At 43.2% G+C, this 24,674-nt stretch overlaps 1 protein-coding gene and 9 non-coding genes across 10 annotated transcripts in view; 6 read left to right on the plus strand and 4 right to left on the minus strand.

The window, feature by feature from the left end:
- Positions 1-23,880, plus strand: part of LOC128304226 (uncharacterized) — a 28,371-nt gene extending 4,491 nt beyond the window's left edge. Inside the window, exons 2-3 of the mRNA XM_053041386.1 lie at positions 12,917-14,010; positions 19,753-23,880. Coding sequence (XP_052897346.1) covers positions 13,963-14,010; positions 19,753-21,330 — 1,626 coding nt within the window. The 5' untranslated portion in view covers positions 12,917-13,962 and the 3' untranslated portion in view covers positions 21,331-23,880. The remainder of the gene's footprint in view (positions 1-12,916; positions 14,011-19,752) is intronic.
- Trnay-gua (transfer RNA tyrosine (anticodon GUA)) lies at positions 1,635-1,779 on the minus strand. The gene is made up of 2 exons: positions 1,743-1,779; positions 1,635-1,670 (listed from the first exon to the last, which is right to left on the minus strand). It is a non-coding gene; the product is annotated as a tRNA-Tyr (tRNA).
- Positions 2,061-2,204, minus strand: Trnay-gua (transfer RNA tyrosine (anticodon GUA)). Its single transcript has 2 exons — positions 2,168-2,204; positions 2,061-2,096 (listed from the first exon to the last, which is right to left on the minus strand). It is a non-coding gene; the product is annotated as a tRNA-Tyr (tRNA).
- Positions 2,473-2,619, minus strand: Trnay-gua (transfer RNA tyrosine (anticodon GUA)). Its single transcript has 2 exons — positions 2,583-2,619; positions 2,473-2,508 (listed from the first exon to the last, which is right to left on the minus strand). It is a non-coding gene; the product is annotated as a tRNA-Tyr (tRNA).
- Trnay-gua (transfer RNA tyrosine (anticodon GUA)) lies at positions 3,042-3,347 on the minus strand. Its single transcript has 2 exons — positions 3,311-3,347; positions 3,042-3,077 (listed from the first exon to the last, which is right to left on the minus strand). It is a non-coding gene; the product is annotated as a tRNA-Tyr (tRNA).
- On the plus strand, positions 6,807-6,941 carry Trnay-gua (transfer RNA tyrosine (anticodon GUA)). Its single transcript has 2 exons — positions 6,807-6,843; positions 6,906-6,941. It is a non-coding gene; the product is annotated as a tRNA-Tyr (tRNA).
- Trnay-gua (transfer RNA tyrosine (anticodon GUA)) lies at positions 7,191-7,337 on the plus strand. Its single transcript has 2 exons — positions 7,191-7,227; positions 7,302-7,337. It is a non-coding gene; the product is annotated as a tRNA-Tyr (tRNA).
- On the plus strand, positions 7,606-7,746 carry Trnay-gua (transfer RNA tyrosine (anticodon GUA)). The gene is made up of 2 exons: positions 7,606-7,642; positions 7,711-7,746. It is a non-coding gene; the product is annotated as a tRNA-Tyr (tRNA).
- Positions 8,030-8,174, plus strand: Trnay-gua (transfer RNA tyrosine (anticodon GUA)). Its single transcript has 2 exons — positions 8,030-8,066; positions 8,139-8,174. It is a non-coding gene; the product is annotated as a tRNA-Tyr (tRNA).
- Positions 10,850-11,113, plus strand: Trnay-gua (transfer RNA tyrosine (anticodon GUA)). Its single transcript has 2 exons — positions 10,850-10,886; positions 11,077-11,113. It is a non-coding gene; the product is annotated as a tRNA-Tyr (tRNA).
- Positions 23,881-24,674: the final 794 nt, after the last annotated feature.

The following is a 24,674-nucleotide window of genomic DNA, read 5'->3' on the forward strand; positions in this document are numbered from 1 at the left end:
ATGCTCTGTTGAAGTGTAGGCGCGCGGTACAACAAATAAAAGTCAAGTTACTATGCTGGCTATAGAGTTGCTGTCCATTATGAGGTTTAGTTTTTTGGGTTTTTTTGTTATCGTAGCAGGAATAATTTTAAAATATTGCACGCCTATCACGGGGCACACTCTCTGACCCAAGGCGAAGCGGTGGTACGTACAATATGGTACTTTATCAATTTCACGGACGCAACATGGGTTAGCTGACCCTTCGTGTGCAAAACCGTGTTCTAAATTGTACGTGGTGTATTTTTTTAAGTTAATCAAAATGTATGAAAAATATTTTGATGTTTTTGATGTGGCGTTGTAAAAGAAAACTTCTGAGCATCAAGCAATATATTTTTATATGTTAATATTTACATTTATAAAGAATAGCATTATTGTTTTTATTACTTTAAAATCGTTCTTAATTAAATTTGCTGTATTTATACAGACTTGAACTGCTTTTGCCGGCGTTTCATCGAACGGTCCAAAATGACATTTAAAATTTATTGTTTGCTCCTAATCTGCAACATGCATTCGAGCCCACGTAAACTGACCCATAATTATTGGACCATTGGTCAATCGTTTGAGTAAATGTCTGTTTTCCATTATCCGCATACGACAAAATTCCCAAACGGCCCAACCAAACTAATCAACATCCCATTCAAATGAGTTACGATTGCAAATATTTTGGATCGTAAATAATTTTAAGCGCCGCACTTATGCATCTCTCCCTTATTCATCGCCACGATCGTTCGCCCATCATAAACTGTGGCAGTATATAAACATGCGAGTGCGTTTTCCTGATATTCCCAAACGGTCATAGAAAACTGCCAACAATTTGCACTATCCCGTTCCGATCGACCCAATAATTTGGTATCTTTGAAATTTGGACACCCTAACCATTGACCTTCAGCGTTGACAGACGATTAATCGAAACATTCCTTTTTCGCTTGATTAAATTAAATTCATTCCAGCAAGGGTTTGCTTTCGCTTCAATCGATATCCATCCAAACACTGTAAAGGGACTTTGGAGAGGATGTTGACAAAGGTGTACCAAGTAGAGGGAGGAATTCAAACAGTCGAATCCTTCCGTCCCGCTACAACTCACACACGATCTCACAGTGCGTGTTAAAGTGGATGTCCGATTGGGCACCGAAACATGTAACAGAGCGGGCGGAAGTTGTGAATTTAATTAACATTTGCACTGAGAGGATTTTAATGTGCCCTGGAAAACGGTTCGTCCACTGGAAAGGAAACTGTTGAGCGATGAGCGATGAGGGTATACGCTGTGAGTTTAGAAACAGTTAACAATCATATTCAGTTGCTGCGCCTTTATCTGCTTTTCCCTAACCACCATCCTTTATCCGCCATTGGTACTGAAATTATTGTCATGCACGTGACCGGACGCGTGTGGCTCGTTGTTAGGTGATTTTCAATGTTGCTTTTCAATTTTATTACTTTTCCCGGCTACATACATTCTTATTGTTCACTGTAGTTCATTTTTTGCATATAGAATGCTTAATATTGTTGCTTTAGTTTCGTATGTTTCAGTAAGGATTTGAAGGGGATGAGCATGAAATGCAAAAAAGGGTACCACTAAATGCAAAAAAGGTCGAATTTCCTTCGAACCGGATTTGAACCAGTGACCTATGGATTTCTACTCGATCGGAAAGCTTGTGATCAAGTGCCCCTCCGGAGTGGTAGCAATTGTTTACTTTCCAAATTTTCTACAGTCCACCGCTCTACCAACTGAGCTATCGAAGGCTTCGAGGTTTGCTTTCGAAAGGTAAGCAGAAAAGCCACTCGCAAAACCGTCACTTTTCCACCTCCTCCAGCTGCTGGTGGCAGTTGACTTCACAGTCGACTTACACGTTTACTGGAGATAGTAGAGCAGGGCTTGGCCACTTCCATTTGTCTTTAATTATGAGTACGTAGTGGGGAGGCATTATCTCTTGGAGTTACTGCTTGGAATGGTGGTGGTGGAGCAAAATAAAACATTGGACAGCCAGTGCTAGAGTATGCAAAATAAAGTTTACAATTCGCTCTCCTTCGAACCGGATTTGAACCAGTGACCTATGGATTACTATCAAGACTTGGAGGAGGTGATCAAATGCATTGCTGCAGGAGTTCCTCTTCTCCCCCCCCACACTATCTACAGTCCACCGCTCTACCAACTGAGCTATCGAAGGTGTTGTATGGATCGATGGAAGAAAGCACTTTGAAATGTTAGCAACTGCTAGTTTGATAACTCCAACTCTATGGATCCATCTATGTATGGCTTCACTTATCACGAAAATCTGTTGAAGTCGTCCAGTATCATTCTCATGACGTGACTAGGCGACCCTTCTGTATCGCTATCGACCTTCAACGTACGAAGAGCTTCAAGTTGTTTTTTTTATAGATATTTCAAAAGTGCATTGAAAAAAAGGATAAATGTACAAAAAAGTAATGAAGACTTCCTTCGAACCGGATTTGAACCAGTGACCTATGGATTTCTCTAGTGTTTGAAAGTGATCGCGAATGCATTTTTGGTGGTGCATTTCTATCTGATCTCCCTTTCACCTTTTCTACAGTCCACCGCTCTACCAACTGAGCTATCGAAGGCGATGAAATGTGGCTGTTCCGCTTGTTTTATAAAGTTAGACCGTGAGAGCTTTAAGCATGAGTATAAAAACTTTGTGCAGCCAACAACAAACACGCAAGTGGCATGAAACGAAAGTAAGTCATTGCACCGTTTTGGCCCACTCAACCAACGATCGAAGTGGGGGCCCCTTCGTTGTTTTGTTTACTGCTGTAAGGAACCAATCAGCTGTTGTGACTGGCCAACGTTTGTTGCTATTGCGAATATGTAGGTAATGGTTGGATGGTGTGTTGGTGCACGGCTCCCACTAGCTCCACATCACATGGTGCTCTTTATCAGACGAATTGTTCATCTTATGGAGAAGAGAGACTGTTGCTATAAATAGCAGCACGATCGTATGATGTTAAGGTAAAAATTTCAGCGAAGCAAGGAAAAAGTTATTCTCTCCTTCGAACCGGATTTGAACCAGTGACCTATGGATTACTTTTTGAAGGGGCAAATGTGTCTCTTCCACCACTAGCAACCCAACTAGAGTCAAATAGGTAAATGGGCCTCTGGGCGGTTTATTTAAGATGCGGCGAATTCTTAAATTTTGAAGCAATGGGAATTTGATCTCTAGACTAGTGGTGGGGTGGGTTCAACAGCCCCGCCGCTTTTGAAAGAGTTCCAAACATATACTTATGTTTAAGAGCCTTGTTCTTGCCTCGCCTTACACTACAGTCCACCGCTCTACCAACTGAGCTATCGAAGGATCGGCGATGAAAGCTTGCAGTAGGATGGTTTTACACCAAATGTACGTCGAGGTTGTCGAATGATCTATGCAAATGATTGCTTTTGCACTTAGTTGGCACAGCGCGCAGTCTTATAAAATTAATAATAATCTATATTTTCACAAATCCATGCACAATGTCTGTGGCCATTTTCTCTTTTTTATATTTTCCATTTTTCTTCTTCGTACGAAAAAACACCCCTTCCTACTTAGGGTTGTAAAATTAACACAAAGAACCCTACCTCACCAGAGGATGCACGCTGTGGCGTTCAACTTCTTGATCGCGTGGCGGTCACGTGTCGTATTTTCCGGGAGTTAAATCGTTAGTTGGCGATTCTTTAGCCGGTGCGTGCAGCTGAGCAATGGGTTTTATTTTCCATTAAAAAAAGTACTCTCGGAAACGGAACCACCATCTCTCCCTTGTTTCCATTTCTGGTGTTGCTTTCGGGCTACAGAAGAAAAGTGATACAAATGTAGCAAAGTACACTCAATAGTTCAAACGATTTTTTCGGTTAGATGGATAGAGATGAAGGTGGGGTTGGCAACGAAAGTTCGCAGGAGTTTCTTTGGCGTAGAAAATTCATAATTATTTCCACTTTGGCCGATTGGTTGCATACTACAGGGCGACAATCCGGAATAACGAGTCTACCAGCAGGACGCACCTAGGTGCTAAGCCGCTAGAATGGTTATGTTGGTTGGATGTTATGGATAAATCCCAGAAAACCAATAGTAATGATAAATAAAACGGGTAATGGAACATATTTTATGGTTGTGTCACGTTTTTGTTCCCTATTATGATTGAAAAGTTACTCTTTAAAAAGGGCAAAGTAGTAAAACCATATTTTTTGAATACTTTATTAGCCTAATGGAGATTGGCTGTTAAGCTTAATTGGCTATATGATATGATTGTTTATATAATTATTTTTGAAGATCATCGTGTTTATGATATAAGGAAATAAGAACGAAAAAATCGAAACAAAGAAAGATAGTTTTGTTAGTTAATTTGCCATGAAGCTTTTCGATTCAGTATTGATTAAGTCTTGGCAACAATACAAATCTAGCCTTTTTACTAATTACTCAAATCTGGACGAATTAATGATTGATACCCATTGAAATATAGCAACAACAAAAATATCACTTAAAGGAAAATTCTCTCAAAAACAACAGACGAATATCTCCCATTCGCCTTGACGCTGGGACTTCCTGTTTGCCACTATGTGATCATCATTAATTTCTTCACTCCACCCTGATGCTTCACTATTGCATATCACCCCCTTTGTGCATCTTCCTTATGTGCCCTTTCTCACAAAACAGTTTGCCAGAAAGTAAATATTAATCACAAGCCTCTGTTGCACGCAGAACGCAGGAAATGGCGTTTTTAAATGGCGTAATGCGTGCACCGTTTTTACGATTGACTCCCGGTGTTTTCTCTCTCCCGAGCCGATTATATTACGATGTTGCAAATTCGACCTCGCGGAACGGGTTTTCTTTCTTCTTGGAAGAAACGATCTTATTGTTTTGCTCCAATCAAGGAAGAAAAACAGTTCAGGTAAGGTTGAAGTTTTGTGAATGAGCCAGGATGTTGACGACTTTCATTCATTTATTTCTCAATTTTTAAAAACACACACAGTCACAACTGTTCTGCATATAGATATGGATGTTTGGTGAACAGCACGTAAAGAAGAAGCAATTGATTGACGGGCTGCGTTCGCCCGCCACTATCAAAGTTTGTCCCGATGGGTAACACTGCTGTCAGGTGTTGTCGTAATCGAGAATACACCGAAAATGCGTGAGAAAACGCGATTCTCGCCGTTTGTTTTGCCTGCACCTGTGAGCCCGAATGCACTTGCATGTGTGCAATGGTGCATTGGTTGACGGAAGGCACTGCTCAGGCAAGAAGCCCCTTTGGTGACCTTGATAAAAACACGGACAAAGCATAATGTATACCTTCAATTTTCGGGAAAACGCAACTCAGGAAGGAGAGAGAGATCGTACGATCGTACGGTACGGTGACGCATTTAAATTTAATCACCTTCATTCGGGACTCTGCGCGGAATCTGGCCAGCGGTGGTAGCGGTGATGTGAGAGTGAGTTTTCCCACAGGACTTTCGAGACACACAGAACAGCATCGAACTGTCGTTTAGATAAAAAAGGAGTGCAAAAAGAAATGCTTAAAATTTGTGTAGTGCTTCTTTGGCCGTTGATTACACATCAGAGAGTGGAGCGTCAACCATTCGCTCGATTGGCAGTGAGGTTTTGATAACGCAAAGCTGCTTTCGGGACAGGAAATGAAAATAAACGTGAGCTGACACGAAGAAAATTCGCCAAAAGGATGAGCTAAAAATCAGACTAAAATACACGCTTTATTAGCGGTTGTGCAATTGACTGGTTTCGAGCAGCTATAAGCAATAGGAAACAGTTGGTTGCGGTAAGAGATGAGAATGAAGGAAAGTGACAGAGAAATTAAAGAAGGATTCTGTGAGGCTCTCGCAATGATTGTAATTAATTTTATGTTCTTTGGCGAACTGTGTGCATGCACTTGATGCAGCTCTGTTCTCGTTGCACTTCTCGCAAGGAAATGAATTAACAGACTGCTGATTGGAGTGAGCATTGTTCGTTCTTTGTGAAATTAAATTACTCGTTATTGGATCGTTCCGCCGGGTTTGCTCCTGTGGACTCCCGGTACAGATTTTTACACTCGATTCTACCGCTCCCACTTCATTCTGCCGTCGGTTCATTTGTGCTCTGTTTTGCCGTTTTTTTATAAATGGCCAATACGAAAAGATTGCAACCAACGCGGCAAAGAGGACGCATTTGTGGTGCTTATGTCTGTGGTACAGTATGCTTTCCACCTTTCCTGCTACCGGTGAAAACAACACGGAAAAAGGGATGATTAAAATTGATTTTATTCGAACCAAATTGGGCGGAAACTTACAACCGTGAGTTGTGAACGATCGTATGCATTGGGAGAATGGAAATGTGGAATAAAAAAAAAACAACAAAACCCCGAACTTGCATTTATTGTGTCGGTTCCCATGGTTTGGGGAAACATACCCACCTTTTGTTGGGAATCATGTTTTTTTTTCTTGCTGAGTGCATGGAAATCGTACACATATACGCAGGGGTGTAGCGAAGTGATGGGTAAGGTAGAAGAATTAATTTCGAAAATTATGCACTTTACCAATTGAGTAACAAATTGGCTGACGCAAGCATTAATGTGCGTTGTTTATGGTTATAGTGCTACTGTTCGTTTCATTCGGTTGCAGTTACATTAAGTTCCGTTTTTTATTCTGGTCGATGAGTTTCTTTCGCACAGGTTCTCACATAGACGAGCGAGACGATTTTACCTCTGCATTCAAGTGCCAAAAGCATTTTGTTTGGAGTAGCGAATAATCTATAGCTGGTGATCTATAGCAATGCAACGAATCATTTTTCACAGCGCCTTCGATAGCTCAGTTGGTAGAGCGGTGGACTGTAGAAAGTCTCGGGAGGATCGAGTTCGGTTGCCCAAAATGTGATCCATCTCCAGCGAGTAAAGAAATCCATAGGTCACTGGTTCAAATCCGGTTCGAAGGATCAAGCACCTTTTTTTTTAAATTTGCCCTCATTCTAATCTACTCGAACGCTTCCCAATTACTTCTTTGTATTCTTTGTAAATAGTATTTGCGATTATCACATTTTATTTTTTTATATTTTTACATCGAATAATGGTTTCGTATGTGTATGGAGTGTTTTCTCGTTTGATAATTCAAACAGTCTTATCAGTACAATCCAAGTTCAATTTTACGTAATTTAAAAACATTCTGATCTTCCTTTCTCTCATCGCCTTCGATAGCCCAGTTGGTAGAGCGGTGGACTGTAGAAAAGGTGAAAGGGAGATCAGATAGAAATGCACCACCAAAAATGCATTCGCGATCACTTTCAAACACTAGAGAAATCCATAGGTCACTGGTTCAAATCCGGTTCGAAGGAAGTCTTCATTACTTTTTTGTACATATATCCTTTTTTTCAATGCACTTTTGAAATATCTATAAAAAAAACAACTTGAAGCTCTTCGTACGTTGAAAGTCGATAGCGATACAGAAGGGTCGCCTAGTCACGTCATGAGAATGATACTGGACGACTTCAACAGATTTTCGTGATAAGCGAAGCCATACATAGATGGATCCATAGAGTTGGAGTTATCAAACTAGCAGTTGCTAACTTTTCAAAGTGCTTTCTTCCATCGATCCATACAACACCTTCGATAGCTCAGTTGGTAGAGCGGTGGACTGTAGATAGTGTGGGGGAGAAGAGGAACTCCTGCAGCAATGCATTTGATCACCTCCTCCAAGTCTTGATAGTAATCCATAGGTCACTGGTTCAAATCCGGTTCGAAGGAGAGCGAATTGTAAACTTTATTTTGCATACTCTCTAGCACTGGCTGTCCAATGTTTTATTTTGCTCCACCACCACCATTCCAAGCAGTAACTCCAAGAGATAATGCCTCCCCACTACGTGCTCATGATTAAAGACAAATGGAAGTGGCCAAGCCCTGCTCTACTATCTCCAGTAAACGTGTAAGTCGACTGTGAAGTCAACTGCCACCAGCAGCTGGAGGAGGTGGAAAAGTGACGGTTTTGCGAGTGGCTTTTCTGCTTACCTTTCGAAAGCAAACCTCGAAGCCTTCGATAGCTCAGTTGGTAGAGCGGTGGACTGTAGAAAATTTGGAAAGTAAACAACTGCTACCACTCCGGAGGGGCACTTGATCACAAGCTTTCCGATCGAGTAGAAATCCATAGGTCACTGGTTCAAATCCGGTTCGAAGGAAATTCGATATTTTTTTAATCTTCATCTGCATCTTTAATGCAATCGTTACCTCAGCGTGCAATGTACTCAACTGCACCAGATGATGCATACATCCGATTCTCTTTTGTATCTTCAACCTTGAACGCTTAATACCATACGCTCTTGGAAATAAGGTTAAATGTAAATTTAATTTAATCGAACAAACTCATTCCATCGATGTGCATATATGTGTTAAACTAGATTTCAATGGTTCATTTCTACCATCCTTCGGTGGGAGAGATGAGGATTCCCCTCACAGCAAAATCAAAGAACCTTTCTGCAGCCGCAATGAAATGGTGGCGATTGGAGGCCAGGCACGAACCGTTCGAGCAAACAAATACAGGCATTGATTAGTGAACATTGTTCTCATCGACTGTCGTGTGTCCCTGTGAACCTGTCTGTAGAGTGGAGGACAAATTGTGTGCCACAAACCGGATAATCAGGACATGATAGAGTTTAAGCGTGAGCGTGAGCCAGGTAGAAGTGGATCTCTATAAAAATCAATTTAAATGCATCATATTCATGATGCTTTAACCATATAAAAAGCAAGTACCGAACTGATATCTATTGACTATCGGCAGTGGACGCAACTGAGCAAAGGAGGTTTTATTTTATAGGGTTCTTGATGCAGTAACCATTATTGTTTGAATTTACGAATGTACATCTCTTCCCTCCGGAAAGTTGTTTCGTTCCGAATAATCCACAAAACATGGCCTATGACAAGCTGCTAACCCTGAAGCGTGTTCGCTTGCTCGTCAGAATGTCCTTCCAAACGAATCTCCTCCCACTCCGTAAAATCCTCCGTAAACACCAACCTTGACGACCACCATCTTTTCCTCGATGTGTCCTTAATCCGTCGGGTCCTATTTGGGCCGACCACTGCGGAGATAATTGGAAATTGTATTCCACAAGAACTTGGTATATTTTACTTCGCCGAGGAAAAAGAAGGAACACGAGATTCTGCCATCGCACTCTCCAATGAAAAACACCCCACGAAAGCGATGCTTTATAAAAACGCCGTCTAAACGACAAAAGCGACCACCGTTCGGTCGTTCGCCGCCGTCACTCATCAGTCATCTTTGCTGGACGACCCTTCCACAGCCGTACAGCGTAAAAGATTCCAAAGATTTCGCTCTGTATCCTGCAAAATTCAACGCAATTAGAGTCGCGCTCATATTCGTCCACTTTGGAATCGGTTTGGGCACGTGGCGCTACTCTTGTTTCGTCCTTTCAAGCGTCTCTCTGCCTCCTATCTTGTGTATGTGTATGTCCTTCGAACACAGAAACAGGGCAAGGGCGCGTGTGTTTTTTGTTTGCTTCCGCCAATCGAGTCACCGGATTATGCACTTTGTTGTTTCGCTCCGATTCCGTTTGGCCTATCCGAGGTGGCCCTACCATTCTAGGTTAGGGATGTATTTTATTTCATTCTTTTGCCGCCGGATTGTTTCTTGCAGAAGAAGGTCATACATAAATCACCTTAGGGATAGACGCATTTCTACGTTCATTTTATTTCCAGTCTGTGTGCTGGAGATGAAAGGGCGGTGCGGCTGCAGGTTTCGGTAATGCAATTATGGTTTGTTTATTTTGATTACGTTTCATGTTTGCAGAATATACGTAGATCCGCCTGAATACTTAGTTTTTCTGTACTTTCAAGTTTCTCATGTTGGAGAAACCAAAGATCGATCGATGTACATTTGTCAATTCGTGATCTTCATACTTGGAGGAATTATAAGGCATTCATACTGTTTTTATTCTTCCACATCTGCTATCAGATGCGTTACAAGTTCAGTGTGTCGATGACACCTTCGACATTAAATAAAGAAATAAAAAAGAACACACAGGAAGACCTTTTCGTGGGAAACGAGACATTTCACCGACAAAACAGGGTTCATAATTTCGCCGAGGATCATTTCTTCCTCGCCTACTTTGTCGATAATGGGGTAAGGGATTTTAAATTTACCACGGTAATCTCTCCACCATTGGAAGCGATTTAACAACAATCCTGCCCCAAAAAGAAATGCGCGACCCGGAAGAGAAAGCTACCAACTCATTTACACAGCCTCCTGAACTGAGCTCCGTTTCCGTTTGTCCTTGTACGGTGTGAAATCGAAAGAGAAGACAGACAATTAGCACGAGAAGCTACAAAAATTATCCCCGTTTTTGATACTGTTTTCAACTTGTGTGCTTCTTTCGGTCTCCTTTTGGGACAATCAACTTCTTGGAGCCAATTTGGTTGGTGGCCAGTGGTCCATTGGTGTTTTTCTGTCCTTTTCTTCGAAATTGTACTTTAAAACGGAGGATGATAGTTTGGTTGGTGTGTGGAGTTGGCAGCAATCTCCCGACATACTTGGCGCCGTGGATGGTTGTGAAAAATGAATGGAATTATATAGGCCACTACGAAGCGATCTGTTCAATCAATTGAACTGATATGAATCCTATTGCAACCCAAACAAAGAGCAAGTTTCGTTGAAGTTTTATTTAAATGAGTGTACGAATTATTGTATCGTATTTTCATATTGCAACCACCACTTCCAACTCCACATTGTCAGTACGCAACAAATCCCCACTATATTGGTTTCCTATTTACTATTGCTTTGTGGATCCCATTATGGTTGGTAGGCATTTATGATCGTTCGTTTACAGGCATGCTTTCGTAGCCTTCGATAGCTCAGTTGGTAGAGCGGTGGACTGTAGAAGTTAGCTCGGCGCGTTGAGTTGCGTGTTTGGCTTTGGGTCGTTGCAGTGTTTGTTGCTACTCGCGTGAGTCTGCGGAAAAACTTCGTGTTGTGTAAATGCAAACAATGCACACCTTTCTTCTCTGTCTCTCCTGTTTCCATCATCCAGCAATTTTGTCTCTCCCATCTCAGCCCTCTGTGTTTCAGTAATCCATAGGGTCACTGGTTCAAATCCGGTTTGAAGGAGAAATATTGTATTTTGTACAAATTTTTTGAATGCTATTTCTAACGTGATAGTGCTCTTGTTCTCATAACGCGTACTGTTTCACGTTCTGAAGCTCATATAGTCGGCCATTTGACTGCAGTAGTTAAGAGTAGTAATAGCTCTGCTGTGATAGTAATTTATAGCTCACTAGCTATCAAATCCGATTTGGAGTAGTTAGACTTTTTTAGTTTATTCTACGAACATAACCGCGGTAACATTGCGAAGTGTTATTTCCTAAAAAAAATTTACCAAAATCGCTAATTTGCAATTTATTCACATTTCGCAATTTGTGTGTGAAAATGTTCAACTCCCTCTAAGCGGACTTATGTTGATATTGCTGTTTGGATAAGGCTCGTACTAGCTCCGGTTGCATTTTCCCTTTCCTTAAATTAAGCATCACCATTAAACGCCGTCGTATGGTGTGAGAAACACAACGCAACAAGTAAAAAAGAACGTAACGTGAAGAACGTAACTAAAAACAAAAAGAAATACATTAACAGAAGATAGATGCAAGCAGTAGCAATTGAAGAATGAGACGTAAAAAGGAAGCACACTCAGACGGTAAAAGAAAACAACGATACACACACACAAGGTGTGCAACATACACAACAGTTCGATAAGCATCGTGGGAAAGCGTGTGGTGAAACACAAAACTCCCTTTCCGACTCACCTGCGCTCAGGTCGGTTTCCTCGACTCCCTTCGGGTTTTTTACGCTGGGACACCTTCGATCGATTCGATATTGCTTCACTTTGCGCTTCCTTTTTTTCCATCCATTCTGACCAGCTTGTCAGCTTTGCATTGGTAATGATAATAATAATAAGAACCGATGCATTCGAGGGGATGGTTTGATGAAGGGAAGCACCGTAGGGGATCACAGTATCACTGAATGACGGTGAAGTACACCACCAGTACAAGCAGCGAGCTAGAGGAGGAGTCAGGAAGAGGAAGCATGGCAAGAATGATGGCTGCCGCGATACAGCAATCCGAGCCACCCTTTTCTACCACCCCCTCTGTGTCTGTGGGGCGGCTGGGCTCGAAGTGTGTGGCTCCTCCGTTGTCCTGGGGGAAACGGAAAAGCATGAAGACGTGTTTCACACTGGCCATCGGAAGTGAGAAAAATTAAAAGAACTCGTACGATGAATAAGTGGGTACCCGGTGGCTGCTGCCACCCATCTGTATGCGAGTGTGCGTACTCGGAGAGGGGGAGGGTGTAGGGAGTTGAGCCCGACGATGCGGGGCGGGCAGACAAGAAGAGACCCCCATGGAACGGAAGTCAGTCACTAAGTGCACTTTCGTATGCGCCGTTTATACGCAATTCGCTTGATAAGGCAACCGAGATACACGAGTTCATCAAATCAAAGTAAGCAGCGAAAGAGAAAAGGATAGCAAGAGGCAGAGAGCAAAGGAGGCAACGCGTTTGTTTTGATGCGACGCTTACGTCACTGTAGGGCGAAGCGTGGGAACGCATCGCAACCATGGTTACGCAGGGGCAGTAAACAAGCCCATCATTTTTTCCCCGTTTGTTCGTTTTTCCATTCATTTCCCGGCATCGGATCGGGTTTTCGGTTCCTTGTTGGTGTTCATTCTATTGTTCCTCTGGAAGGGGAATTTTCTGTACGGAGAGAGTTCATCTGCCTATTTGGTAGGGAGAGCGAGAAAATGAGGAAATAATCAAATCAAGTGTATACCTACATTAAACTCCTGATACAGGTTGTCTAAATATGTTACTTCAGTTAGTTGTTATTAAATGGTTTTTTAATAATTTTTATTACTTTCTTTGCAGTGACTGGACTCGTGATATAATCAATTTTCATGAACCACTGAACAAAAGCATTAAGTTGATAGCTGAAGGCTTCTCTGGCGTAATGAGTAGTTTGCTGTGCAAGTTACTGAAACTGAAAAGAACATTTTACCGTACTTTATCGTCATAAATTCCCCTCAAAATGAACTGCGGGAGAAAAAGTTTTAAGATGAACAAGATGAACTCCTATTCGAAAGCGCGAAAGAGCTCGATACGTGCGAAAAGTAAAGAGGAAATGAGAGAGAACAGAACGTTCGGCATTAGTCGGAGCTCGTTCGTTTGTTTCGCGATGCCGACGCAGAGGCTCGACCCTTGGCTTTGCGTACATGGAAAGCGTGAAACTTGGAATAAACTTGAAGCCAACATCGAGCATGCAAGGTGTGTATTGTTCGCTATCCGTCCGGTGAAGGATTGCGCGTGTGACCATTGCATTCTTCCACTAGCGAGCGTTCGAGCTGTATCGCGCGTATTTCGGAGTGGTGTAAGGCGACAACTACCACTACAGGCAAACGGGAAATTGTGTTTTAATCGATCATTAGTGAAACGTTTCGATTCGATTCGAAAACAACGAGCAAAAAGCACCGGCCACCGGGCGATGTGAAAGAAGTGCGTAAATTGGCGCTGCAGAAAATGGAAGTGAAATTAAATTTGTCTCATTAAGGGTTGATTGGATTTTAGCGGAGCAGTTCAGTTGTGAAGCGTGGAAATTCCGACCATAGTGACCATCCGTTCCATCTCCAATGATGATGGTGTTTCGTGCCATATGCTGTGGGGCATAGTGTGCTGTGTATTGCCACCTAATTTGAAGTTCCAGCCACAAGCTCTATGGCTCATTTGTGCGGGAATAGCAAATAGAATAACAAATAAGTCAGCAGTTTGCTGACAGTGAAGTGTGTCACTGTGTACGATCGTTCTTTGACGAGGCAAAATTGAATTCAAATACGATCGATCAAAACGGAACGGAGAGTGAATAGCAGAACTGCCGAGCAGTGACTTTGAAATACGTCTGGAGGAGGATTACTAAGACGATGACCATGTCGCATCTACTGAAGCAGACGAAAAAATGCTGTGCGAAGGTATGTACAATAGCTAAAGAACGACATCTTTCGAGTCTAAAAACATCCCTCTAAACATCCCTGTATGGAATGGAATGGAAGTTATCCATAACAGACAGATTTGTCTTGTGACCCAGTAAAACTGAGATTAAATTAGCAACTTCGCTGTCCTATGCTGGACTGCTCAGTCCAAACTGTCCGACAAGCCTCAACTTTACGCCGTTCCACAGCTGTTCTATTGCGGACAGAGGGATGTTTCCCTTCCGATGGACGAAAGGCCTAAAACGGACGAAAATCTCAAAACATCTCAAAGCAGCTAGCATCAAATTTTAAAAGACAGCTGCTGCTGCTGCGGAAGGAATCCCCGAAAATCGTCCTCTCAGGTCGATGTCTCTCTGTCACTCCACCCTCTTTGCGCTCGTTCCCTTTCAGTCCGTCAAATTCACTTCCTCTCCCATGCGTACGCCAACGATAATGGATGGAAAGGACGGACCGTTCTTGGGCAAGACTTTTTTCCAACTTTCCCACGCCAACGATCAACGGCGCGCGAGACATGGGATATGATGTGGAGTAAGCTGAAGGCAAAAAAAACACACACACATAAGGGACAAGGGGCACCTGCTTCCTACCAAACAAACGATCCGGAGGAATAAAAAAAAAACACATCGTTTCGGTTCTCGTGCTTGGCATGCTGCTACGCTGGCTTAGGGCTTATTATTTAGGGGATTCAATGTCCCGGGGTGAGCTTGTAAAGAAAGGGGCCTTGAGCCAATCCAGGCGCTCGCATCTTCCATTCGATAGGGGTCCGCGTGCACTGTTTGCTAGAACCCTGATGGGTAACTGGTAATGATCGACATCAACCACGATGTCAACGCGAGGGACATTTTCACACACCATTTTTTCGTTTCCCACCAACTTCTCAGGGCCTGGCGCTGCAGCAGTAGTATGGGTGCTAGAAACGGTAGCCCACGCTTTCCCCTGCGGCATGTGGAATTGAATTTAAGCTGGATGGTTGTTTTTTTCCTGCTTACCCATCACCATTCCATCAAGTCGGGGAATGTGAGTCATTCGCCTGAAACTGCTGAATCTTATCCAACGACCTTTGAGGTTGGATGTCAGTTGTGGACGGCGTTCGGTGGAATGAGATGTACCGTTTGGATTTATAAAAGCTTGGATAGAAATTCCCATGAAATCTATACTTGGTACGAGGTGGAATTGACAGAAAAAGGAATGAACGAACAGTGATTAAAGGAAGTTTAGAGCGAGAATTTTGTAATATGGTTTACATATTTCATGCTGAGAAAAACGTTGGAATATCCCCCCTACCACCGTTCCAAATGAGCTGTAGCTGAGTTAAGGGTGGTAAAACTGACTTGGTGAATACTGTTATAATCATTTGTCTAGAATGAACTATTTTTGTCGAAATTCTTTTTTCATTAAACAACCAGAGCCAATAGAGATTTACACTAGATATTCTCGAGTTCGTAAGCGATGCTATTGCCTTTTGCTCTGCAAGGAACTATTTGAAGTATGCACCTTAAACATATGTCTGTTTTACAAAGGATACCTATTTTGTGCTGATTCCAATATACGTTCGCCTAAACTATCAACCCCCAAGTGAGACGTGAACAATAATAGGTGCGTTGTAGCGTAAATTGTACCCTTGGCCAACAATGCATCTTTCTAGCATAGTCGACATCCTTCGCCTTCGCTCCGCTGGGGATGCTGAATTCCACCGGCAGCAAAACTCACTACCGGAAGTTTGAAACTAGATTGAATTAACTCATCCCGGCGTATGCAACACGAGCGTGCAACAGTTCGTTACCCCCCCCTGCTCCGGGACCATCGTTCCTGTCCCTTTCACCGTACAGATTCTCTCTCTCTCTCCTGGGGATGGAGTGGACGAGACTGAGCCGGTGCATATGGTTTGCTGCTCGTGCCTTGCGGTAATGTCCGCGACCGTCATGTGATGGTTTTTGCCTTCCGATCGATTGCGGTACAGTGCCGACCATCAGCTGCAAATTACTAAAGTGGACCTTTGCTAACCCGACTTGGCACGTGTGTTGGACATCAAAAAAGAGAAAAAAAAACAGGCAAAATTAAGCACACATACATAGTAATTAAGTTTGTGTAAATCAAATCCACTTTTGGTGTCATTTATTCTGCAAAAGTAACGATTTCCAATAAAATCGATTCTGTGTCATTATAGGTATAAAAAATGACGCCTCGGAATGGGAAAAATAGCTTTTTGCTTTCCGTATCCAACCTCATTGTCCCCCACTAGACCGATCCGATCCCAGGTCCTAATCTTCGTTCCAAGAAGGAAGCTGAAAAGGATTACTTTCTTCTACTGAGCGTGCAGTCAAATTTGACCACGGGAACAAGCCAAGCCCCAACCTCCTGTATCCAGCGCGTTGAAAAGCAAATGGGTTTGGAAATATGGAAGCGCAACAAAAAATGTAGTTGCGTGTTTTCCATCGTCGTGAGAAAAATATGTGGAAGAATCGGTCAAATGCATCCACCACCACCAGCCGTCCACCCTTTGCTTCTCGCTACTTTTGGTAAATGTGGATTTTTTGTTTGTAAACTGAGACGGAGACCACATTTTTAAGGTCTAGTCTTAGCGTTCCTTTCGGGGCTCTGAGAGAGGTATATTCATTCACAGAATTGAACCCTTTTTTCTGAAGAGGAGGGAGTATTCAGGGAAACCGTTTTCAATTGCCAAACCCCTTATTCCGTGCTATTCGTTACGCTATGGAACCTTCATCAACCGGGTAAATTGCTGGCTTTATCGTGCCGAAAGACACTTCTGACGAATGGCACCGGTCATGGAGCGACTTGTGATGAAGTTCGCGACATTACGGTTCGAGTTGGTAAAGCTAATATTTGGAGCGTTTTAAAAGTGCCCAGTATTTCCACACAATGAAACGGTTGTCCGCCGTCCGTAGGTGGTACGATCAGATGGAAGGGGTGTGAAAAATCCTCAAGATCACAAAACACTTCCAGTACCCGTTGATGGCAACTGGTGAGTCACCTCCGTTTATGTCCGTCTGCTCCGTGGAAAAGCATAAACCAGCTCAAAGACAAGGAAGACTTCCCAAAAATCACTTTCGTGACTCACGAAAGATGATTATCCTGGGTTTTGCTGTCTCGTTCTCGCCACGGTACTTGCCACTTCCCACAGCTACTGGTGGGAAAGTTCTTCCGTTCCCGGTAAAGAGGGGTGTTGGATGTAGTGACGGAAAACGGATAAATATTATCTTTCCCACGCCATCCTTGCCACGGCGGAGGTCCCTTTATGCGGGAAGAACCGAAGCTTTTGCTTATTCTTCCACTCATCCACCAGACATAAGGGCGATGAAGCACGATGAGGCAAAAGTTAATTGGAGTTGAGTTGAGTTGCGTTGTGTTTGTGGATCCGTCCTCCTCCAGCCTGTCGGCGCCCGTGTTTTTGTTGAACAAGTGCTCTAGAACAATAACAATTATTGTTCGCGTTTCGAAAACTTTTTGCCCTCCTGCAACACTTGCATAATGGTAAATAAATGTTGGCCTTTCCTTTATCTAGCCATTCCGCTTTATTTGGTAGCGATCCTGCTTCCTTTTCCCTTACGACCACAGTCAGCTGGCGTGCGGGGAAGATAAGATTTAACAACAAGTTTCCCATGGTGTGTGAGGTGCAACATCATCATCAGCATCATGATGATCGTGCATCATAAATATGATGACTGCACAAAACCCTTCGTTGCATTAGCATCCACATAAAACGCGATCGCACAATCCGACATCGAAGCAAGGCAGTGTGTGTGAGAGAACAAACAAAAAAAAATCAAGGAGAAGGTTCTTTAATTCCCATATGAAAGAACTTTTTCAGTTCGTAAAACCGGATTTCGTATTTGTTGCTTCCTTTTTTTTTCACGGGGAAGTTGAGATGTTGCTACACGACGCAAACTTGTCGGGGCCGAGATTCAGACTCTCTCTCTCTCTCTCTCCCTCTCTGTTTTGTCTGTCGGATGCTAATGGATGTTCGGTCCTTGGCAACCAGTTCCCAGCTAATGCATGGGCACCACCTGAGGGTAATAAGGGGCGCCCCAAGAAAGTATTGAACACTTGTGTTGTGTTGCGTATTTTCGGGGATCAAATTGCAGCTAAAGAACCACAGGTGCCCTTTTTTATACTTCGCCTTGTACTTTGGTTAATGTTTCTTTTAGTCCTGTTTCGTTTGGTAATAGTCGTACTATTAGTAAATGCGAATCATTTGGGTTGGTTTTAAAAGGGAAGCCCGAAAGTATACAATTGTTCCACACGAGGAGAAACAATCGTTTAACAAACTTTATAAAAAATAATGAAATCAACACTTTACGATTAAGGATTAAAGTGACATTTATCTTCAAGTATTTTTCTCAAAAAAGCCTATTAAGTAGTGCATTTCACCAATTGAATGCACTTTAATCGGTACAACCTCAACCAGTGTGCAGAGACGCGATACGACTCTTAATGATGCTCGAGCACAGAGCCTTTGATTGTAAACTGTTGCATAAATTCGCAACACGTTCGCTTTTTTGGCGACAATGGTCGCGACCGTCGAGTACGGCTTTTAAAACGACAACAATTACCGGAACGATTCGCTTCCTTTGGCCAGTGACTCTTTTTGCTGACCCCCAGACGGGGCCGAGACGAGACCCGGCGTGGGGTGGTTGGCAGATTGTTGTCGCCGGTCGTGGTTGTCGATGGAGGGAAAAAAAACCGATCCGCATCATTCAGCTTTTGCTGTACTCTTTTTTTTTTGTTTGGTTATGTTGAACTGAGATGCTGACGAGTGATTATGCTTGTTTTTTCCTTTTTCCACGTGTAATAATAATATTACCGCCAACTCTGCGTGTCCTCAACCGTCGTCTTTCGGCAACACGTTATGGCGTACCGTTGTCGTGATTCAAGTTTGTTGGTGCTTTGTTTGTTCCTGTTTGCAAGGATTCCCGTGTTGGTTGGGGTTTTGTTTTTGTTCTTCAAGCACAAGCAAGCAAGCAAAAACACCTTGGTCCGTGAGTCTCTCTCCTTCTCTCCTTTGGGATCTTGTTTCAATTTCCTTTTTGGATTTGAAAGACTGCTGGGAAGTCGTCGTCGCACATCATAAATGAAAGAAACAAAGTAAGAATGCTGGGTCGCACAAAGTGGATAAGAAGGAACACAAATCTGACATTCCCGTTGGGACGTTGGCGGGAGTTGGCAGGAAGAAAGGAGGGGAATCCGACAACCGGATCCGGTGGGAATCGAGATCCTTGGGAACCGAAGTCTTCCGCGATTTGGATTGCGATGTTTTTTGGAGAAACTGTGCCTTTTTATTTACGCCTTTTTCTTCTGTCTCTCTTTCTTGATTGTTTTATACTATTTCGCAAATTCGACAGCTGGACTAACGCAACAAACAACAACAAGTTCCTCTCATCAACCGCACCCGAACGATCGCTCCAAATAGCTCCTGCTATTCGAGGATTTTAGCTTAAACTTTTGTTGCTTTACAGGTGGGATTTGGAAGCTGAGATTAAGGAACATGGCGAAATAAATGGCTTCTCACGTAAGCCACCTTCAGTGTGCGAAATATATTATGCTTATACCTTTCTGGTGTCCTGCACCATTTTTTTCCAACTTGATTGCTCGCCGCTATGGAATATTGAATAAGAATGGGTTCAAAATCGTTGTTCCGTAATTGAGATCCTTATTACAATTTCCCTTCGCAATTTAATGGACTTTATTCTTTCTTATCAACAGATTATTCGCAAGCTGTCCTTCAATCCGGCCTCTACTACGAACGGAAGCAGTGCTGTAGATCAGTCACCCACCAACAATGGTCATGGGCTGAACAATCGCATAACGGCCAAGTATGTGCTGCACAAAAACTGTACACCAACCCGGTGTAAGATTCAACCAAGAGACTCCAGCATCGTGGACGATGTTGCTGTCGAGGGTTGGATGGAAACGCGAATGGAACAGGATAATGGATTCTATGCGCTAGGTGATGGAGGATCTCCAAATCCATCTCCACCGCCCATTCCCGAAACGCAGAACAACTACAAACTGAGTCGAAGCATGAAGAATCTGCCCAAGAAGCGTACCAATATCACCAGCAACAAGAATGTCAACCTTCGCAAATGCTTCCGGCTGCGCTCGAAGACTTTCGATGGACCACTAACGGAGGGTGAATCGGTGAGGACTACGTCCGAAACGCTTGGCAGCTCTCCCTCCATCGTTGAGGCCGGTATGGGTGAGCGGCGGGAAGTAGTGGTCGCCGACTCAATGACTCTAGCGAGTAACAACAGCAGTAGCAGGTTGCTCGGGGCTAAGCTGGATAAGATCAGCAAAAGCCTGATGCGTTCCGGTGATGGGGAAGGATCGCTGGACATTGCAAAACCGCTCTTCCTATCCGCCAGTAAACATCGGCGTAGTAACTACAATCACATCGAAGGTGATGACGAGGACGCGGTGAGAGATAGTGATGAGAGTCAGCTTCAGGCACGCTGGAGACAAGATGAAGAGCTAGTCCTAACGTCTGCTGCCAGTACAACCACCCTGGGCAGGAGAGAACAACGGTTAGAACAGGAGACAACCCTATCGACGATGGTGGAGGAAGATCCTGCTGTACAGACACCGTCGGTCATGGAGCGACTGACGGTTGCCGAAACGGCTGCAGCACTTCTCTTCGAGAAGGTTAAGTATGACCGTACCAAGCGTTACCTGATCGATCAGCTTACGGACGCTGCTGGAGAGCGTGGCGGTACACCAAGCTCATCATCCTGTTGTTCGTCACCGTTACATTTGGCGAAAAGTGATGATTTTGTCGATCCGTGGAAGAACTACAACATCCGTGGTGGTGCCAGTTGGGACAAAGTGTCCAAAAGTCCATGGGATTCTTCCGCCAAACCGAGCCCGGTTCGTGGTGATATCTGTAAGGCGCCTTCATCGGCCCAAACGTCTCTGGACATTGCGCAACAGCAGCAGACGCACCAGCATCCAACCATCCCCGCTTACCAACCGATGCGTACACATTGGAACCCATTCGAATATTCGCCTGCTCATCTGGCAAGGCTTACCGGTGCGTCCCAGCAGACACCATCTCCACACCACCACCAGCAATACCGACCAGCGTTCCAGGTGCAAACGGACGTTTGGGAGAATCTCAACAGCAAGCACTACGAGATCGACACGGATGTGGTGTGGCGATCGACACGCTGCTCGTCTCGACGTACCAGCGCCAGCACGGTGGAGACATGGATCGACGACGAAACGTTCGATAACTCGTTCAACGAGGAGCTCGAGCGTCGCTGTGCAACACTCAAGATCTGTGAGTGAGTGCCATCGGGATGTGCGGCAAACTCTAACGTCCAATTCCGTCCGACAGTGGACCACTCGAGTGGATCACTCCTTCTCTTCCAATTTGCATACCTGTATGGAAGATTGTTTGAAGTGAGTGTGCCCAACTCGGAACCTCCGCATCGCCATTATCGTGTCAACCATGTGCGTTGAGGCACTCTAAAGGCAATATTAGATAGCAACACACGCTTGTGGTGTCCAGTACCCAGGGTGCCATCGAAGCAGGGAAAGGGAAAATATTTCTTTTGATGATAATTATGTTGGTTTTTTTGTGATATAGAGTACAGTATGCGTATATTTCACTCTTTTCAGTTTAAAAGTTGTACTTTGATTTAGTTCTTACACACCAGAAGTACATTTAATATTTAAAAAACCGCGTTTAGAGAACAAGCGAAAGTGATAATAATGTAATGAAATTCCTAAAAGTTAAAAAATGATGCTCTTAACATGTGTTTCATATCAAACAACGCAAGAAACTATGACATATTTCCCAATACTAATCGGGAATTTATTTCTTCAAGATTTCATATCCACTTTTACCTGTAGGAATGCACTAAAATATAGTATCACTACAGAAAGAAGGAGCAATAATTCACTTTGATTTGATCCCTAAACGTCGTGTAAACGCTACATCTCCAGCATGCATGCGTGTGTAAATAATCGATCGTACTATTGATTAGTGTGCGAATTGTTTTACTAATGCGTAAGAAGCCTTTACCAAGAATCTTGTCATGTATGCAATCAGGGAATGCTAATGTGTGTGTGTGTGTGTGTGAATGGGAAGAGATATACGAAGCTAAGATGGACGGGCCATGGAACACGAGAATGCTTACCCGCTTAATTGAGAGAACGTGAAGCTTTAATTAGTGTTTTGTATTCACAGTGAAAGCACAGCACCACAAACAAGTGTAAAAGAAAAACACACACAAACACCTAATCACAGCTCTAGCATCCGAAGAGATTAGAATAAACAACAATCAAATAAAAGGCGACCATTAACAAACGCGGGCCCCTTAGATTCGTGATTGAAAGGAGAATCGTACGGAAATTAGAAACCATTAACAGAAGGCAAGAAGGAAGCGATAATAAAGGGATCAAGTTGGTCCTTGCGCTGGGGAGTAGTGGGTGAGAGAGAGAGGATGATTATCGGAGGAGGAAGGTGAGGGGACAATCCGTAACGAACGAAGTACAAAGCAACTGTGAAAAGTGAGGTTAGAACGATCTTAGTAGCCCGTTTCGAAGGTGCTGGGCACGTCTGTATCCTGCGTTGCTACACAAGAAGCAATGTGGATGCTTGATCTCATCAAGTTGATCTGTTCCGAAACCTGATTACCTGAAGGGAACGATCGTAATGGGGGGTTTGTGAAAATGAATAACAGATACTGCATTTTGGGGAAGAAAACGTGTGTGATTATGATCTTTACAACTGTATAAGAAGTCCCAGTCGTTAGGTTTAGTTGTATTAACTTCGGGAAGCGGGAGAGTAATAATGATAATTATGAATAGAAAAACCACGAAAGTGTGATCATCAATATAAACCTCCCCAGCAACAAAATTGTCATGCTCTCTCGTTATAACTAATCCACAAGCAAACCTGTCGAAGCGAGAAAGCATGACGATTTTGCTCGATGGGTTTTGTTTCTTTTTTATTTCTTATATCACACACACACACATAAACGGGGAAGAGAAGTCCCAACAGAAAGTGAAGGCCAAAAACATTCCAGGTTTGTATGAATCACGACCGATTTGTGTGGGTTTTTGGCCGGTAGATATATGCAACAACCACCCCCATCCACCAAACGGAATGCATTTTTCCCTCCTCCAAACCAGCTCCACCAGCATCTGACAATGGTGGAATGTGACCGAACGGGATTCTTTTTCCTTAAGCAACAAACGTGAAAATGGCTTGGGAAACGGCGATTTGATCGTTTCTCATGCCACGCTCTCCAAAGGTCTCCAAAAAGGTCATTCCCTGCTTGCTGTATGCTACCAGAAAAGTACAAATGCAGGATAGAAGACCAAGGTAAGAAAGATATAGACAGAGAGAATAATGTGTGTACGATGTCTTGTTCGTGGTTCAAGCTTCTTACGAGCATTTTTAAGGCGAAAAAGTAACAGGAGCGAAGAACATGCGTGAAGGTAATATTTTATTAATTTTCAAACCAACTTCAACATGTTTATCACCCGAGCGCTGACATAAGAAGAAACAAAAAAGCAACTCCCGAACAAATATATCGCCTGCGTTGGTAGAAGTTTTCTTGCACGGTCATGCAAACATTTAAAAGCATCACAATTAGCATCACAAAGCATCAAAAGTTAGATAAATGAAGTGCATTTTGTCGAAATGGAAGCATAAATGCCGAAACACACCCTGACCACTACAGCACAAATCGAAAGGAATGCGAAAAACTACCACATTCATCAAACATACGCACGAAACACAAAACAAAATTACTTTGTTGTAAAGGCAAGAATCTAATAAAAAAAACGAATAAACAAACAAATGAAACAAAACTGAAAATACTAACAGCAATGCAAATTAATTATTGTATTTCGACTCTTAAATTCGCGATTTTCGTTTCGCACCAAGCAGCATCCGAAAGTATTTTTATTGATAAAACAATATGTAAGTATAATTATTTGGGTGTATATTTAATAAACGTGGATAATTTGGAACATTCTGTTTCAAGAACTGTTTCCTCACCATGTCGATCGTTCCACGCATATTATTTTCGTTTCTTGCCCATTCGTTGAAATCTCCACCAGTAGATGAAAACAGTGCATATCCGAAATCCCATACAAATCAGCTGTTTTCAGATTTCCGATACCAAGAGAACATGTTTTTCAAGAGATGACATCTTCAGCGTGGAATAAATTTGCCTATCCGTATTGCATCGCATACTATCAAACCCGTGAAGCGATCGCTAGGGTAAACAAGGCGTGGCATAAATTTCCCCATCCGTATTGCATTGCATACCATCAAACCCGCGAGAGCGATCGCTAGGGTAAGGAAGGTGGATGAAACGGCATCCTCGCCCAAACTTTCCGTCGGCTGCTGCGAAATTCCATACAAAACCGGCCGTTTTCAGATTTGCGACACCAAGAGAGCATCCAAAACAAGAGGTAACATGTTGTCACTGCAGCGTGCCTATAGCTGAGCCGCTCTCGCGTGTTATCATTGCGCGTGAGAGAGGAGTTTCCCCAACGTTGGATATTTTTGCAGGGTTCTTGGGGTCTTTTTTGACATGTTCCGCGTGATGTTGTTTGGCTCGTTTGGTATCTCATATAATTGACGCGTTCAGCAAGTTATCTTTGGCAGCAAA

This window comes from Anopheles moucheti, chromosome 3 (assembly GCF_943734755.1).
Source record: "Anopheles moucheti chromosome 3, idAnoMoucSN_F20_07, whole genome shotgun sequence".
In the NCBI taxonomy this organism is placed as follows: Eukaryota; Metazoa; Arthropoda; class Insecta; order Diptera; family Culicidae; genus Anopheles; species Anopheles moucheti.